Source organism: Pristiophorus japonicus, chromosome 20, assembly GCF_044704955.1.
Source record: "Pristiophorus japonicus isolate sPriJap1 chromosome 20, sPriJap1.hap1, whole genome shotgun sequence".
Lineage (NCBI taxonomy): Eukaryota > Metazoa > Chordata > Chondrichthyes > Pristiophoridae > Pristiophorus > Pristiophorus japonicus.
Window position 1 is genome coordinate 1365396 of NC_091996.1, and position 18599 is coordinate 1383994.

The 18599-nt window shown below is 53.2% G+C and overlaps 1 protein-coding gene across 2 annotated transcripts in view; it reads left to right on the forward strand.

The window, feature by feature from the left end:
• col5a1 (procollagen, type V, alpha 1) overlaps positions 1 to 17089 on the forward strand; it is a 120985-nt gene extending 103896 nt beyond the window's left edge. Inside the window, exons 47-54 of one of the 2 annotated variants that reach the window (XM_070863617.1) lie at positions 408 to 461; positions 1265 to 1300; positions 5661 to 5714; positions 6388 to 6646; positions 7767 to 7879; positions 9882 to 9950; positions 14335 to 14568; positions 16201 to 17089. In XM_070863617.1, coding sequence (XP_070719718.1) covers positions 408 to 461; positions 1265 to 1300; positions 5661 to 5714; positions 6388 to 6646; positions 7767 to 7879; positions 9882 to 9950; positions 14335 to 14568; positions 16201 to 16347 — 966 coding nt within the window. In that variant the 3' untranslated portion in view covers positions 16348 to 17089. The remainder of the gene's footprint in view (positions 1 to 407; positions 462 to 1264; positions 1301 to 5660; positions 5715 to 6387; positions 6647 to 7766; positions 7880 to 9881; positions 9951 to 14334; positions 14569 to 16200) is intronic. The other variant, XM_070863618.1, reaches the window with a different exon arrangement.
• The last annotated feature ends 1510 nt before the right edge of the window (positions 17090 to 18599 follow it).

The window sequence follows — 18599 nt, forward strand, 5'->3', positions numbered from 1 at the left end:
GCCGAAGTACCTGCATCAATGGATTCATCCTAAAACATCTCCTTTCACTATAGCAACAGTTGAATGTTATTGATGTCAAACACATTGCTTTGTGTGATTTATTTTCGGGTAAGGACGGCAGGTTTCCTTCCCTGAGGGACATTGGTGAACCAGTTGGATTTTTACAACAACCCGACAGCTTCATGGTCACTTTACTGATCCCAAATTTTTATTCCCAGATTTTTTTTAATGGAATTCAAATTCCCAAGCTGCCGACTGTTGGAGTTGAACTCATATTCTCCGGATTATTGAGAGTTGAACGCATATTCCCTGGATTACTAATCGAGTAACAGAGCGACTACACCACTGTAGCCCGGGCAATTCTATTATATAGTCATTTACAATCCATGTTTGTGAATCTCTTCCAGGGTGTCCATGGTCAGTCTGGTCCCATCGGCCCTCCTGGCCCTCCTGGATTAACTGTAAGTATCGAACGGTCCAATGTACAGAAACTAATCCCCGAGCATTGATTGAACTATATTCTGACCTTATCTCATCTTTGCAAATCAGCTGGGTGATTTTTCCAACGTCGAGCTTTAAGGCAGGTTTGGGAATGTCGGGAGCTTTGTTTCAGGGGTGGAAACTCAACGGAAGGCATCATTTGGAAGGTTAGCACTGAAGAGGCACCACACCGGCTCGAGGCTGTCCCTGTGGGGGAGATCGCCATTCATGTCTTAGTTCCCAAACACAGCTTACAGCAATCTCTTCCATGTGTAATGCCGGGGAGCTCCAATCCAAACAGTTCCACATTCTCAGCATTGGCAGATGCACCAGCAAAGTTCCCTTTAGAATCTGGAAGCTGTATTTTATCCATTCTCCCCCCACCCCCCCCGCGCCCCACAGGGGGTAAAACCCGGGGACTGACTTTACCCCACTCGCTTTTTACTGTGTTTAACGCAGTCTATCTCTGCCCCACCAAGCTCTCTTCAAAATGGTGAATATTACCTCACAGACCAGAGACCAACACAGCAATATCTATGTTTACAAGTAAATATTAACGTGAAACGCCTACAATTGACAAAAACTATAGACAAATAAATGCACCGAGCACTGGGTCAATTGCCCTTTGTAGGAACAGCTGTTGGTTGAGTTTGAGTTTCAAATTAAATGAAGAAACTGTTTATGAACCAAGCCTCTCACCGGTCTCACTCCCCACTGATCACCTTACATTGTGTGAAGATCCATTAGCCAGTGAAGCAACTGACTCTTGCTTTCTTTTTGTTAGGGTCCACCGGGTCCTAAAGGGTCGAAAGGTTCCAGTGTAAGTATGTCTCTGGACAATGTTTGTGGATGTTGAGGTGTTGATTGCGGAACTCTCTGATACTGATACACAGGAAGCTTATTCCTAATCAGCTTCATTAAGAACTTAAGAATTAGGAGCAGGAGTCGGCCATTTGGCCCTTCGAGCCATTCAGTGAGTTCTCAAGCCCACCTTCCCACACTATCCCCATATCACTTAATTCCCTTAGTTCCCAAAAATTAATCGATCTCAGTCTTGAATATACAGCCCTCTGGGGTAGAGAATTCCAGAGATTCATCACCCTCTGAGTGAAGAGATTTCTCCTCATCTCAGTCCTAAATGACCGACCCCTTATCCTGAGACTGTGACCCCTGGTTCTAGACTCCCCAGCCCGGGGGAAACATCCTCCCTGCATCTACCCTGTCAAGCCCTGTAAGAATTTTGTATGTTTCAATGAGATCACCTCTCATTCTTCTAAACTCTAGGGACTATAGGCCTAGTCTACGTAATTGCATTAAGACTGCGTTCTCTTCCATTAAACAAAATACATTTGCGAGCCCCCTTTCCTGGGTGTACAGAGTGTGAGGAGTGAGACTCCTCACTCGGCTGGCAAACTTTCAGGTAAGGAAGGGCAGGCCGGGAAACATTGAATGAAGGACAAGATAGCTGAGTGCCTTATGTCACGGAGCTAACGGGTGATGTTATTATACAAACCTGAACCAAATTCCGCTCTCCATTATTTTAGAATAAATGGATGATGCCTTCTTTAAATAGCACAGTGTGGAGTTTCATTTGAGCATTCAGCATTTACACAATAACAAGAGATCCCAGGGAGAGAAGCGGGCTTGAGTTTCTTAGATCATGAGAGGGATTGGTGAGGCGTGTGGGGAGCGTGAGGAGGGTGGGGCGGGTGAGGAGGGTGAGGCGTGTGGGGAGGGTGAGGAGGGTGAGGCGTGTGGGGAGGGTGGGGTGTGTGGGGAGGGTGAGGCGTGTGGGGAGGGTGAGGCGTGTGGGGAGGGTGAGGAGGGTGGGGTGTGTGGGGAGGGTGAGGAGGGTGAGGCGTGTGGGGAGGGTGAGGCGTGTGGGGAGGGTGAGGCGTGTGGGGAGGGTGAGGCGTGTGGGGAGGGTGAGGCGTGTGGGGAGGGTGAGGCGTGTGGGGAGGGTGAGGCGTGTGGGGAGGGTGAGGCGTGTGGGGAGGGTGAGGCGTGTGGGGAGGGTGAGGCGTGTGGGGAGGGTGAGGCGTGTGGGGAGGGTGGGGCGTGTGGGGAGGGTGAGGAGGGTGAGGCGTGTGGGGAGGGTGAGGCGTGTGGGGAGGGTGAGGCGTGTGGGGAGGGTGAGGCGTGTGGGGAGGGTGAGGCGTGTGAGGAGGGTGAGGCGTGTGGGGAGGGTGAGGCGTGTGGGGAGGGTGAGGCGTGTGGGGAGGGTGAGGAGGGTGGGGTGTGTGGGGAGGGTGAGGAGGGTGAGGCGTGTGGGGAGGGTGAGGCGTGTGGGGAGGGTGAGGCTTGTGGGGAGGGTGGGGCGTGTGGGGAGGGTGAGGAGGGTGAGGCGTGTGGGGAGGGTGAGGCGTGTGGGGAGGGTGAGGCGTGTGGGGAGGGTGAGGCGTGTGGTGAGGGTGAGGCGTGTGGGGAGGGTGAGGCGTGTGGGGAGGGTGGGGCGTGTGTGAGGAGGGTGGGGAGGGTGGGGAGGGTGAGGAGGGTGGGGAGGGTGAGGCGTGTGGGGAGGGCGGGGTGTGTGAGGAGGGTGGGGAGGGTGGGGAGGGGGAGGCGTGTGAGGAGGGTGGGGAGTGTGAGGAGGGTGGGGAGGGTGAGGCGTGTGGGGAGGGTGAGGCGGGTGAGGAGGGTGAGGGGTGGGGGAGGGTGAGGCATGTGGGGAGGCTGAGGCGTGTGGGGAGGGTGAGGAGGGTGAGGTGTGTGGGGAGGGTGAGGAGTGTGGGGAGGGTGAGGAGGGTGAGGCATGTGGGGAGGGTGGGGGAGGGTGAGGCGTGTGGGGAGGGTGGGGAGGGTGAGGCGTGTGGGGAGGGTGGGGTGTGTGAGGAGGGTGGGGAGGGTGAGGAGGATGGGGAGGGTGAGGCGTGTGGGGCGTGTGAGGAGGGTGGGGAGGGTGAGGCGTGTGAGGAGGGTGAGGCGTGTGGGGAGGGTGAGGAGGGTGAGGCGTGTGGGGAGGGTGAGGCGTGTGGGGAGGGTGAGGAGGGTGAGGCGTGTGAGGAGGGTGAGGAGGGTGAGGCGTGTGGGGAGGGTGAGGAGGGTGAGGCGTGTGGGGAGGGTGGGGGAGGGTGAGGCGTGTGGGGAGGGTGAGGAGGGTGAGGCGTGTGGGGAGGGTGAGGCGTGTGGGGAGGGTGGGGGAGGGTGAGGCGTGTGGGGAGGGTGGGGGAGGGTGAGGCGTGTGGGGAGGGTGGGTGAGGCGTGTGGGGAGGGTGAGGAGGGTGAGGAGGGTGAGGCGTGTGGGGAGGGTGAGGAGGGTGGGGAGGGTGAGGAGGGTGGGGAGGGTGAGGAGGGTGAGGCGTGTGGGGAGGGTGAGGCGTGTGAGGCGGGTGAGGCGTGTGAGGAGGGTGGGGAGGGTGGGGAGGGTGAGGCGTGTGGGGAGGGTGAGGCGTGTGAGGAGGGTGAGGCGTGTGGGGAGGGTGAGGCGTGTGGGGAGGGTGAGGAGGGTGAGTAGGGTGAGGCGTGTGAGGAGGGTGGGGCGAGTGAGGAGGGTGGGGCGTGTGGGGAGGGTGGGGCGTGTGGGGAGGGTGGGGAGGGTGGGAGTGTGAGGAGGGTGGGGAGGGTGAGTAGGGTGAGGCGTGTGGGGAGGGTGAGGCGTGTGAGGAGGGTGGGGAGGGTGAGTAGGATGAGGCGTGTGGGGAGGGTGGGGAGGGTGAGGCGTGTGGGGAGGGTGGGGAGGGTGAGGAGGGTGAGGCGTGTGGGGAGGGTGGGGAGGGTGAGGCGTGTGGGGAGGGTGGAGAGGGTGGGAGTGTGAGGCGGGTGAGGCGTGAGGGGAGGGTGAGGAGGGTGAGGCGTGTGGGGAGGGTGGGGAGGGTGAGGCGTGTGAGGAGGGTGGGGAGGGTGAGGCGTGTGAGGCGTGTGAGGAGGGTGAGGCGTGTGAGGAGGGTGGGGTGAGGATCCAAGCTGGACATAACTTGTGGAGACATATGTTCACGTTGTAGATGTTAGCTCCTGGCCCCCCCAGGAATGTGTGTCAAGTAATCGCGGGAACTGTGCCTGGATTTCCCGATCCCCATCGAGTGCACTTGTTCATAACATCCGCCCTTTGCAGTCGAGAACAAAGGCGGCGGCCAAACAAGCTGATGTATTCAAGGAGGGAACGGGTGGATTTGTAGTCCTGCAGCGAGCTCTCAGTTATACATCGCCTTTCACATCCTCGGTGTCCAAAGCTACTCACAGCCCTTGAACTAGCAGTGACGTGTAATGTGGGAAACGCAGCAGCGAATGTGTGCACAGCAAGATCCCACAGACAGCAATAAGATAATGGATTGATGGTGCTGTTTAAGGGATAGATGTTGGCCAGGAAACCGGGACAGGTCCCCAGCTCATTTTCAGATAGTGCCACGGGATCTTTTACATCAACTTGAACAAGCAGACAGGGTCTTAGTTTAACAGGGGGCCGGGTGGATTCACCAGAACCATACCAGATCTTCAAGGGTTAAATTACGAGGACAGGTGGCACAGACTGGGCTTGTGTGCCCTTGGGTTTAGAAGATTAAGGGGTGTTTAAAATAATTAAATGACCTCCTCCTGTTCCTGTGTAACAGGCTCGAGGGGCTGAATGGCCTCCTCCTGTTCCTGTGTAACAGGCTCGAGGGGTTGAATGGCCTCCTCCTGTTCCTGTGTAACAGGCTCGAGGGGCTGAATGGCCTCCTCCTGTTCCTGTGTAACAGGCTCGAGGGGCTGAATGGCCTCCTCCTGTTCCTGTGTAACAGGCTCGAGGGGCTGAATGGGCCTCCTCCTGTTCCTGTGTAACAGGCTCGAGGGGCTGAATGGCCTCCTCCTGTTCCTGTGTAACAGGCTCGAGGGGCTGAATGGGCCACCTCCTGTTCCTGTATAACAGGCTCGAGGGGCTGAATGGCCTCCTCCTGTTCCTGTGTAACAGACTCGAGGGGCTGAATGGCCTCCTCCTGTTCCTGTGTAACAGGCTCGAGGGGCTGAATGGGCCTCCTCCTGCTCCGATGATAATGAAGAGTGTCACATTGAGCTGAAGCTTTGACCAAGTATCTCCTGCAGGACAGTGTTGCTGTTCTCAACTGGTGAAAACCCTCAGACCGTGGCCTGACCCTGCAGAAGCAGCAGTGAGTTTGATGCATCACCAGCACCAGACACAGCCGATGCTGATTGGTGCTCCAGCTCCTAATGTTTATGATAACTGGTCTTTATTCATTCCTCCGCAGGGTCTAACTGGTTCCAAGGGTGAAACAGGAATACAAGGGCCCCCTGGCCCCCCTGTGAGTAGGCAATCTTTTCATTAAAACATGTATTAACTTTTGGTAGAATTCATTTGAACTCGAGCTTGGTCCCATAGCAATCGTATGTTCCACTGGAAAGGACACATAGCAGCACTCTGCATTGCCAGCTAAAGGCTGCAATGTTGTTTCCATATGTCATTAAAACTGTAACTAGAAGCAGAATGACTTGTGTCACTTTAGAATCGAATGAATTTTTCAAAGAGGCCGCTACTCTGGAAAGTCCGATTGGTGATATTAGCAGAAAACATTTCATATGATCTTGAGTCAAAGCACTCCCTCTGTACAGTGTGTCACAGCGCCCCCTCTGTACAGTGTGTGACACAGCGCCCCCTCTGTACAGTGTGTGTCACAGCATCCGCTCTGTACAGTGTGTGTCACAGCACCCGCTCTGTACAGTGTGTGTCACAGCATCTGCTCTGTACAGTGTGTGTTCCAGTGTGTCCTCCTCACTGGACCTCAGTCCTTACCTGGTTTTCTCAATATATTAGAGAAACGTGCAGTTGCATCTGTCCAACAGGCAGTTGTTATGAGAAATGCAGAAGACACAATGTTGAATTTAGCCCATGGAGTCATGCTATAAGACAATAAATTATATTTTTGGACCGCTTCAAATTCTGTTTATTAAATGTCAATTATTTTCTTTGCTCTGAAGGGTCCCACTGGTGATGTCATTCAGCCCTTCCCGTTCCAGTCTTCAAAGAGAGCGAAACGTTCCATCGATGCCAGCCTGCTTTTAGAAGAAGGGAATCCGGATAATTACCTGGACTATGCAGATGGCATGGAGGAGATCTTTGGGTCTCTGAACTCACTGAAACTGGAGATTGAGCAGATGAAACATCCAATGGGCACACAGAACAACCCAGCCAGGACCTGCAAGGACCTGTATCTCTGCCACCCTGACTTTCCCGATGGTAGGCTCCAAATTACTGCCCACCTCAAGCTTCACCACACAATGGGTCAACGTCACGTCAGGAAGTGGGAGGTGGAATTGAGATATAGATCAGCCATAATCTAATCGAATGGTGGAACAGACTCAAGGGCCTGAATGGTCTCTTCTTGTTCCTATGTTCCATGAACCACACGATCATATCCAATTTTCAGAGGTGCAACATTGGATTCAAGGAGTCCAAGTGGAGGGAATGTTGATGATGTGCTGGTGTCCGAGGTGTCACCAGCACACCTTGTGTCCATGTCTCACCCTCGAGGTGGAAGTGACCTCCAGCATCAATGCTGCACCCATCTTTCTCCAAACAGCACTCCGACTTTACACCCTCTCTATGGTGTGAGATTGGAATGTTAACCCATCCTTTGGACCCCTGGGTGTCGCACTGTCATAGACTCCAGATAAGATCATCTGTGATAATATCAAGCATTGGTGTAATGCACCGTTGTGTCACGTGTCCAAAACACGAACCACTTAATTGGGTTTATGTCTGTTTGACTGAATGAGAGGGTCATCGGCAAGAGTAGTCTTGGGAAGTGTCGGTGAGAAAATTAGCCGGGAAGGAGGGCAGGGCATCGGTGCCGGGCACAGGGTCCATTATTGCGTCATTGAAGAAAGCTTGGTGAAGGGTCACGGCCAATACCCAGTTGTAGAGAATGGAAGAGAAGACAAGGCAAGATAATTGGAGAAGTAATTGAGTTTTCATGTCCTGCAGACTGTAGGAAGAGCAGAGGACTGAGGGCGATTGGGAGATCGATAGTTTCGAAGACCTGGGGTAACAATGAGTTAGAGTAGGAGACAATGTGATAAAGATGTAGGGAGGAGGAGTGTGTGGGATGGGGGACTGGCCCAGAGAGGAGCCTCCAGACAGGCTAACCAGGGTGATTGCGATCACGGGTAAACTGTGATGGACAGAGTGGATTCAGAGGTCATTAGGCAACAATGACGAGGATGAGACAACCATGGGCCGGGGTAGTGAGGCGGACACAAGGTGTACCTTCCCACATTACTGCACGGTTGTGACTAGTCCCTCACAGCAGAGTGATGAGTCCTTCCAACCTGCGTATTCCTCATTTGTCTTCTCACAGGTGAATACTGGATTGATCCAAACCAAGGCTGTTCCAGGGACTCCTTCAAGGTCCTCTGCAATTTCACATCTGGAGGAGAAACGTGCATCTTCCCAGACAAGAAATCGGAAGGAGTAAGTCTGCCTCAGGTCTCTCCTCAGCTTACAAGCAACATTACTGTGGTCCAAACACATTTAATCCACGGCGGAGGAAATCTCAGTGTGATTCACGGGTAGATCCATCCCACCTGGATGTGTCACTGATACAAACCGCCCTGATTTTCAATTCCATTAAAATCAATAGAAAGGAATATCGGGCGTTTTTTCTGGTGATCAGACGAGCTGTAATGCACGTTTGACCCCTGGGCGCCCAATTCATAAATCTACCCCTCACAGGAAAGCTAGCTTTGGGAATTACCCCGGGATGCACAGCACAGGCGGCGTTCCCGCTAATTGTCCCTCAAAGTTACAATGGCTAATCACCAGAAGGTCGGGAGAAAATTCCCAGCACAGATCTGAGCACAGAGTGAGTTTATAGAAGGTCACTAATACTGAGCACACCCCACAGTCCCCGAACACCCACAGTCCCCGAACACCCACAGTCCCCGAACACCCACAGTGCCCGAACACCCACAGTGCCTGTGGTACTCCAGTGAGAGTCAGTGTGCGTGGGACCCATACTCCAGTGAGAGTCAGAGTGTGTGGGACCCGTACCCCAGTGAGGGTCAGTATCCTCAAGGAAATAATAAGAACATAAGAAATAGGAGCAGGAGTCGGCCATTTGGCCCCTCGAGCCTGCTCCGCCATTCAATAAGATCATGGCTGATCCGATCATGGTCTCAGCTCCACTTCCCCGCCCGCTCCCCATAATCCCTTATTCCCTTATCGCTCAAAAATCTGTCTATCTCCGCCTTAAATATATTCAATGACCCAGCCTCCACAGCTCTCTGGGGCAGAGAATTCCACAGATTTACAACCCTCTGAGAGAAGAAATTCCTCCTCATCTCAGTTTTAAATTGTTGCCCCTTATTCTGAGACTATATCCCCTAGTTTTAGTTTCCCCTATGAGTGAAAATATCCTCTCTGCATCCACCTTGTCGAGTCCCCTTATTATCTTATAAAGTTTCAATAAGATCACCTCTTATTCTTCTGAACTCCAATGAGGCCCAAACTACTCAACCTATCTTCATAAGTCAACCCCCTCATCTCCAGAATCAACCGAGTGAACCTTCTCTGAACAGCCTCCAATACAAGTATATCCTTCCTTAAATACGGAGACCAAAACTGTACGCAGTACTCCAGGTGTGGCCTCACCAATACCCTGTACAGTTGTAGCAGGACTTCTCTGCTTTTATACTCTATCCCCCCGGCAATAAAGGCCAATATTCCATTTGCCTTCCTGATCACTTGCTGTACCTGCATACTAACTTTTTGTGTTTCATGTACAAGGACCCCCAGGTCCCTCTGTACTGCAACACTTTGCAATTTTTCTCCATTTAAATTATAATTTGCTTTTCCATTATTTCCAAAGTGGTTAACCTCACATTCTTCCACATGAAACTCCATCTGCCAAATTTTTGCCCACTGACTTAGCCTGTCTCTATCCCTTTGCAGACTTTTTGCTTTCCTCACAATTTGCTTTCCCGCCCATCTTTGAATCATCAGCAAACTTGGCTCCATTACACTCGGTCCCTTCTTCAAAGTCATTAATATAGATTGTAAATAGATGAGGACCCAGCACCGATCCCTGTGGCACCCCACCAGTTACTGATTGCAAACCCGAGAATCAACAATTTATCCCGATTCTATGTTTTCTGTTAGTTAGCCAATCCTCTATCCATGCTAATATATTACCCACATTCCCGTGAATTTTTAACTTGTACAGTAACCTTTTATGTGGCACCTTATCGAATGCCTTCTGGAAATCCAAATACACCACATCCACTGGTTCCCCCTTATCCACCCTGCTCGTTACATCCTCAAGGAACTCCAGCAATGTGGTGGGAAAAAGAAGGGACCTCTGTTTAAGACTCTCCAGCGAGTTTTGAGATTCTTGTGCTCGCCAAGATTACTAGGACTGTTAGTTTCCACATTAACTTATTTTGCTTTTTTCCTTTGCCCTCCTGTTTCACATCAGGCAAGAGTCACTTCTTGGCCCAAGGAAATACCAGGCTCCTGGTTCAGTGAATTCAAGCGTGGTAAACTGGTAAGCGGGCTCTGCTTACCTTTCTGCTCTGTAACCAGTCTCGTATTTTTCAGAGCAAAATGGCTCGTTGGCCGAAAGAGCAGCCTGGCGCTTGGTACAGTCAGTACAAGCGAGGCACCCTGGTAAGTGGCTACACTGCCCTTCATCTCATTCCATGGCTGGCACTCGCTAGTGCTTTCACAGCTCACAGCTCCATCCTGTCTCACTCGCTTTCCTCTACGCAGTCACAATCACTGAGTTACTCAGACAAGCATAGGATTGTTGTACCCATCGGACCACACAAACAGCGCCCAGCGGAATCCGTGGAACCCGTACCCCAGTGAGTCAGTGTGTGTGGGACCTGTACCCCAGTGAGAGTCAGTGTGTGTGGGACTGTACCCCAGTGAGTCAGTGTGTGTGGGACCTGTACCCCAGTGAGAGTCAGTGTGTGTGGGACTGTACCCCAGTGAGTCAGTGTGTGTGGGACCTGTACCCCAGTGAGAGTCAGTGTGTGTGGGACCCATACCCCAGTGAGAATCAGTGTGTGAGGGACTGTACCCCAATGAGAGTCAGTGTGTGTGGGACCCAGACCCCAGTGAGAGTCAGTGTGTGTGGGACCCATACCCCAGTGAGAGTCAGTGTGTGTGGGACCCGTACCTCAGTGAGAGTCAGTGTGTGTGGGACCCATACCCCAGTGAGAGTCAGTGTGTGTGGGACCCATACCCCAGTGAGAGTCAGTGTGTGTGGGACTGTACCCCAGTGAGAGTCAGTGTGTGTGGGACCCGTACCCCAGTGAGAATCAGTGTGTGTGGGACCCATACCCCAGTGAGAATCAGTGTGTGTGGGACCCATACCCCAGTGAGCGTCAGTGTGTGTGGGACCCATACCCCAGTGAGCGTCAGTGTGTGTGGGCGCTGTTACGTGGTGACGACCTCCGGGAGACAAATTGGGGTGGGAGAAGATTCCTTTTTACAATATCGGCCATTAATTGTTATTAACGAGCACGTTGGGTGCCGGCGGTTAAGATGTTAAAGTCCCTCGGTCCCCCGTTTGTTGGGCAGTGGGTGGGTGGGCTTGGCATGGGTTGACGAATATCTGAGGAGCTCAGTCAGCGGCCTTGATCTTCCTGCCCCCCACTCACAGTCTCTGACCTCCTGTTTCTGGCCTGATCTTACTCTGCTCTCAAGCCTCTGGAACTTCATCCTGTGACCTTCTGCTTCACTCGCTGTCTTGCGAGCATCGGACACCTGTCGGATCATTGGTGGGGGGCTGGGTGAGGAGGAGGAATTCCTCGGGTCCGCTCCCGCTCCCCCGGGAGTGCGACGAAAGCCCCTTCAAACCGCGCTCTCGGCGAAGTTGCGCCAGAAGAGTGTGAGAGGCTCCGAGGAGTTTCCCCGCCCGTCGAGTTTCGAGGGAACCCCATCACATCCAGGAATGAAGTCATTCCCCCAGCTCACACGTATCTTCAATCTTCAGACTCAAGGGTACAGCTTGCCTCGCCCCACTGGTGATAGCAGACGGGTCAACAACCAGGGGGCATAGATTTGAAGTAATTGGTAGGAGGCAGAAACCCTCATCACATTTAAAAAATACTTGGATGTGCACCTGAAGTGCTGTAACCTACCGGGCTAGGGACCCAGAGCTGGAAAGTGGGATTACGCTGGATAGCGTTTTGTCGGCCGGCGCGGACACGATGGGCCGAATGGCCTCCTTCCGTGCTGTAAGTGTCTCTGATTCTATTTAATGCTCCATCTGCAGTGGTGCTAAGTCCTACAGACATCCCGAGCTCCGGCCACAATCCAGGCAGCGATGACCCATCTCAGACACACCACAGCAGATGTGCTGCAATTCACCCCATTGCCCTGACACCCAGCTGGAAAATGCTCTCCATGGTTAGACCTGGAGTATTGTGTCCACTTCAGGGAGGATGTCAGGGCCTTGGAGAGGGTGCGGAGGGGATTGACCAGAATGGTTCCAGGGAGGACGGACTTCAGTGACGGGGAGAGACTGGAGAAGCTGGGGTTGTTCTCCTTGGAGAAGAGAAGGTTAAGGGGAGATTTAATGGAGGTGTTCAGGATTATGAGGGGTTTCAACAGAGTAAGTCGGGAGAAACTGTTCCCCGGGGCAGGAGGGTCAGTAACCAGAGGGACACAGATTGACGATAATTGGGAAAAGAACCAGAGGGGGAGATGGGGAGAATGTGTTTACGCAGCGAGTTGTTGTGATCAGGAACGCGCTGCCTGAGAGGGCGGTGGGAGCAGATTCAATAGTAACTTTCAAACTGGGAATTGGATAAATACTGAAAGGGGGAAATGTGCCGGGCTGTGGGGACAGAGCGGGGCGTGGGACTGATGGGATCGCTCTGTCACAGAGCCGGCACAGGCTTGGTGGCACCTCTGCGCTGGCAAATAGTCCCATCGACCAAGAGAGCTCAGAGGGAATTTTGGTAGGAGGGGTAAGGAGGTCACATGCTTTTTAGAAAATAAGAATCTAAATGGACACATGATGGAGAAAGGAACCGAGGGATATGGTGACGGAGTGAGATGAGGAGGGGAGGGAGGAGACTGGTGTGGAGCATAAACCCCGGCACGGAGCAGTGGAGCCGAGTGGCCTGTTTCTGTGCCGTGTAATTCTGTGAAATCAGCTCTTAGCAGGCACCACGGGCTATTCTTCATGTTGGCAGTTAGTCAAAAGATTGTCCATGGGGCAATCGGTGAGGATCTCGTAGCTTCAAAACAACACATGGAAATCAAAAAAAACTCTCAAAAGCAACAATTAAAATAAAATGAAGATAGAAATCTCCGTTGGGATGAAAGCTTCTCCCAGCCGCAGGTACATGCAGACTCCCCGAGCACCCACAAACAATCAGCCACTGAGGAAAGGCGGGGGTAAATTGTCATTACCCCAGATACTTATCCTGAGACACTGGACATGCTGTCAGCTCCAGAATGAATTCTGACCCAAAGAGACTGGTGTGATGGGGTGCGATTCCGAAGGCTGCCATGTTCTCTCCCGCTTGCTGTGTAACCCCGCCCCATTCCTGCACGTCTTTTCTTCCCCATGTTCAGTCACGTCACTCTCACGAGTGTTGGAAGGAGCCTGGAAACGTCCAAGGATCCCGGAACAGTGGTTGGTAAACCTCTTCAGCTTTACATTGGCCTCTTTCTGACACTCACAGTCTGACTGGATGAGCAACTCTCTGCCAAACGTGGTGGGCGGGGCTGGGGGATATGGTGGGCGGGGCTGGGGGATATGGTGGGTGCGTGGTGTTGAGGGATATGATGGGTGGTGGTATTGAGGGATATTGTGGGTGGGGTTGACCTATTAAAGATGGACAGACTTGCTGAGACCATTGGGATTCCCTGTTCCTGAAATAAATTCTTGGCTCCCTCTGTGTGCAGTACATAAAAACATAAGAACATAAGAAATAGGAGCAGGAGTCAGCCATTTGACCCCTTGAGCCTGCTTCGCCATTCAATAAGATCATGGCTGATCTGATCATGGTCTCAGCTCCATTTCCCTGCCCGCTCCCCTAACCCTTTATTCCCTGATCGCTCAAAAATCTGTCTATCTCCGCCTTAAATATATTCAATGACCCAGCCTCCACAGCTCTCTGGGGCAGAGAATTCCACAGATTTACAACCCTCAGAGAAGAAATTCCTCCTCATCTCAGTTTTAAATTGTTGCCCCTTATTCTGAGACTATGCCCCCTAGTTTTACTTTCCCCCATGAGTGGAAACATCCTCTCTGCATCCACATTGTCGAGCCCCCTCATTATCTTATGTTTCGATAAGATCACCTCTCATTCTTCTGAACTCCAATGCATGTAGGCCCAATCTACTCAACCTATCTTCATAAGTCAAACCCCTCATCTCCGAAATCAACCGAGTGAACCTTCTCTGAACAGACCCCAATACAAGTATATCCTTCTTTAAATACGGAGACCAAAACTGTACGCAGTACTCCAGGTGTGGCCTCACCAATACCCTGTACAGGTGTAGCAGGACTTCCCTGCTTTTATACTCTATCCCCCCGGCAATAAAGGCCAACATTCCATTTGCCTTCCTGATCACTTGCTGGACCTGCACACTAACTTTGTGTGTTTCATGCACAAGGCCCCCGAGTAGATTAAAATCAGTGTTAAATAATGATCAAGGCAAGGCGTTTGACAAGCAGCACCCAGCTGCTGTTGTAACCTTAAAAGGGACTTAGCGAGAGATGGAGCTTTGCTGACTTTAAATTTGCCGAGGGAGACGGACTATGGGACAATCTCCAACCATTATATTCCAGGAAGTCCCAATGGGTCTCTTCATCCTCGGCTGACTGTGAGTGAGTTAAAGGCGAGATGATTGGTTTTGAATTGTTGCCGAGCACTGCTGTTCTCTCGCTCTCTCTCCACAATCAGCTGTCCTACGCAGACGCAGATAGCCATCCCATCGGAGTGGTGCAGATGACCTTTCTGCGACTACTGAGTGCCTCCGCCCATCAGAACCTCACCTACAGCTGCCACCAAACGGTGGCCTGGTACGACGCGACCACCGACAGCTACGACAAGGCGATCCGCTTCCTGGGCTCCAACGATGAGGAGATGTCGTACGACAACAATCCCTATATCCAAGCCATTGTGGACAAATGTGCAGTGAGTGCTTCCTCTCCACACTCTAGGGTTAAAGACCAAACTATTGAAGCTCTTAGCTCCAGGTTCACCTCTGGTTATTGTGGTCCAAGGACATACCGACCAGGGATCTGCGCTCCTTCGGCAGATCTGAGCAATGCGGCAGTGGGAGCTACAATTGGTCCTTGGGTATGAGAGGGGACCAATCAGCCGGCATTCCTGCCCTTGGCCCATTCCTGCACCTGCCCCACCCCTGCACCCATCGTATCCAGGCCCCCACCCCACCCTCTCCCTGCACCCACCCTACCCCTGCACCCATCGTATCCAGGCCCCCACCCCATCCCTGCACCCACCCTACCCCTGCACCCATTGTATCCGGGTCCCCACCCCACCCCTGCACCCACCCCACCCTCTCCCTGCACCCACCCTACCCCTGCACCCATCGTATCCAGGCCCCCACCCCACCCCTGCACCCACTCCACCCTCTCCCTGCACCCACCCTACCCCTGCACCCACCCCACCCTCTCCCTGCACCCACCCTACCCCTGCACCCATCGTATCCGGGCCCCCACCCCACCCCTGCACCCATTCCACCCTCTCCCTGCACCCACCCTACCCCTGCACCCATCGTATACAGGCCTCTGCACCCACCCCACCCTCTCCCTGCACCCACCCTACCCCTGCACCCATCGTATCCGGGCCCCCACCCCACCCCTGCACCCATTCCACCCTCTCCCTGCACCCACCCTACCCCTGCACCCATCGTATACAGGCCCCTGCACCCACCCCACCCTCTCCCGGCACCCATCCTCACCCTGCACCCATCCAATCTCTGCACCCACGCCATCCCTGCACCCACTTTCTCCCTGCACCCATTTTCTCCTTGCACCCACCCCATCCCAGCACCTACCCCACCCTCTCCCAGCACCCACCCCACCCTCTCCCTGCGCCTACCCCACCCTTGCAGCCACCCTCTCCCGGCACCCACCCTACCCCTGCACCCATCGTATCCGGGCCCCCACTCCTGCACCCACCCCACCCTCTCCCTGCATCCACCCCACCCCTGCACCCATCGTATCCAGGCCCCCACCCCATCCCTGCACCCACCCTACCCCTGCACCCATTGTATCCAGGCCCCCACCCCACCCCTGCACCCACCCCACCCTCTCCCAGCACCCACCCCACCCCTGCACCCATCGTATCCGGGCCCCCACCCCACCCCTGCACCCACCACACCCTCTCCCAGCACCCACCCCACCCCTGCACCCATCGTATCCGGGCCCCCACCCCACCCCTGCACCCACCACACCCTCTCCCAGCACCCACCCCACCCCTGCACCCATCGTATCCAGGCCCCCACCCCATCCCTGCACCCACCCCACTCCTGCACCAGCCCCAATCCACCATTCTCAATCCCGTTCCCCGTGGGCCTGAGCCCACATCACCAAGCTGGGTCGCTGAGTCAGCGTCGATTGAAAATATCACTCAGGGAGGTGGCAGGGAATTGAGCCAATTGGTCCAAGGAGCTGCAAGCTTGGGGGAATTGTTCCCAGCTCGGGGGAATCGGTCCCAGCAGCGGCTCAGAGCTCGGGGGAATCGGTCCCAGCAGCGGCTCAGAACAGGATTCTAACGTTGGCTATCTGTGTTTCTCCACAGACGAGGAAAGGTTATCAGAAATCGGTGCTGGCCGTCAGCACTCCCAAAGTGGAGCAGCTCCCGTTCATCGACGTCATGTTCAATGACTTTGGAGAGTCAGGGCAGAAGTTTGGCTTTGAAATTGGACCTGTCTGTTTCGTGGGATAAAACCACTCGAAACTTCAGACAGAAACGAAAAACGTTTAAAAAAAACACACACACACACACAGAGGAAGAATGAAAGTGTCTGCAAAAAAACCAACAACACTGTAACCTCAAAGTGCAGATTTGATCAGCTGCGAGTTCAGAGACTGGAGGACATGGAGCTAAGGGCAGGTTTGGATAGCAAGACTCCACCTGGATATAACCTCCCGGCCGTCACACCACAAACCCCCCAGACATTAAACTAGTCCGCTCAACAATCCGACAACTCGGAGACCATTAGATTCCCTTCCCCGCCAGTGAGGTGGAGTCTTCACCCGGCGGCCAGCCTCTGGGAGAGAAAGTGAGGCTCACACCCCGGCGGCAGCTTGGCTGGAGACCTGCCTTCCATTCCCCCCGCCTCCTCTCTCTCAGATGCGGACCCTCCCTCTGTACCTCCTGCATGTTTCTCTGGTCTTTAGTAGTCTTTTTTTTTAAGAATCTCGTCAAATAAATGTTTTGAATGAAACCCTTCTTCAGAAATGGTGCTGACATTTTATTATTTCTTTTTAAAACGAAAAAAACAATACTTTTTTGTACGTTTGTAAGTAAATATTTTATTGTATAATATTTTGCATCCTCCCCCTTTGCAGCTTCCGGCTTCCAAAGCAATGCATGTGACTGTTAAACTGTACAAGGATATCTCTTAATCCTAATGTGCAAAAACATATATATAAATATATATATAAAAATGTGTTATGTAGGATTAATAAACCATGTTCTGCTCAATACCAAAAGCACACTGCTGAATAACACACCCTTTGCGCTGCACACGTATACCGGCTCCTCGCTTTGGGTCCCAGATATTGGATATGTTTCTGGAAGAACCTTGTACAGCAACACGGGCCATTCAAGCTGCTCCATCAGACAGTTTTTGGTGCTAGGTCATGTGGTTCTCCGGCAGGTTTGTGAGCGGGGAGGGGAGGGTGAGCGGGGAGGGGTGGGCTAGGAGCCTCTCACAAGCCTGCCCCAGGCAGCACCTGGCCAGGTGTGGGCTGCAGCCGGGGAAGCGTTTCCTGAAGATGAGGTGCTATTGAACCGTCGCGTCTGCCGCTGTTCTCTCCCATTAACGCCCTTCCGTTTTTCTTACAAGGCTACGGCTGGCTTCCCCAGAGCAGCATCCCGAGGACCGAGGCTCCCTCACTGCCCCGCTACCGTCTCAACACCGGATCCGTGGCTGCTCTGCATGCTCTTTCACATTCACATATTCATAGTTTTGAAACAAGGAAACGCGTCCTGCAATGTGGCCGGGTCTCTCGCTTTGTGAATTGTGTTTTATTTGAACTATCCACCGGGCAGAAAGAGCTGCTCCCGGAGCGAGCAGTCCAGTCCAGTCTGTGGTGCTATTTTATGTATTTGATGGAGATACGGAACTCGCCTTCGCTTGTAGTCTTTGAATTGCTCAATAGTCCCTATTTAAAGAAACCCAACTAAGAGAACTGCTTGTAAGCCTCACCACCGCTCGATCCTTCCCCATCCTTTCTTTGGTTAAGTTTTGTGAAAAAAAGAACAACTGCCCTTTTTCCCGGATTCCTGTCCTGCAAAGACCCGGGTCCTGCAGCCTGGCCACCTTCCCCTCAGCCCTCAAAGATCTTCATCGTGTTCTCTCTCCTTCTCTCTCTCACTCACTCTACCTCTCCCTAATCTCTCCCTCCCACCGCACCTTCAGCCCTCAAAGGTCCCTGCTTTCTTTCCCTTTCATTCACTTTCTATCTTTCTCCATTGCCTTTTACTTGCAATTTTTCTCTCTCTGCCTCTCTTTCTCTGCCTCTCTCACTCTCAGCCTCTCACTCTGTCTCTCTCTCAGCCTCTCTCTGTCTCTCTCACTCTCTGCCTCTCACTGTCTCTCTCACTCTGTCTCTCTCTGCCTCTCTCACTCTCAGCCTCTCACTCTGTCTCTCTCACTCTCTGCCTCTCACTCTCAGCCTCTCTCTCTGCCTCTCTCACTGTCTCTCTCACTGGCTCTCTCTGCCTCTCTCACTGTCTCTCTCTCAGCCTCTCTATCTCTCTCTCTGCCTCGCTCACTCTGTCTCTCTCTCAGCCTCTGTCTCTCACTCTCTGCCTCTCTCACTCTGTCTCTCCCAGCCTCTCTCTCTGCCTCTCTCTGTCTCTCTCTCAGCCTCTCTCTGTCTCTCTCTCACTCTGCCTCTCTCACCATCCCTCTCACTCTCTCCCTTTCTCCCTCTCACACATGGTCTGCCCCTTTCTCTCACACTCTC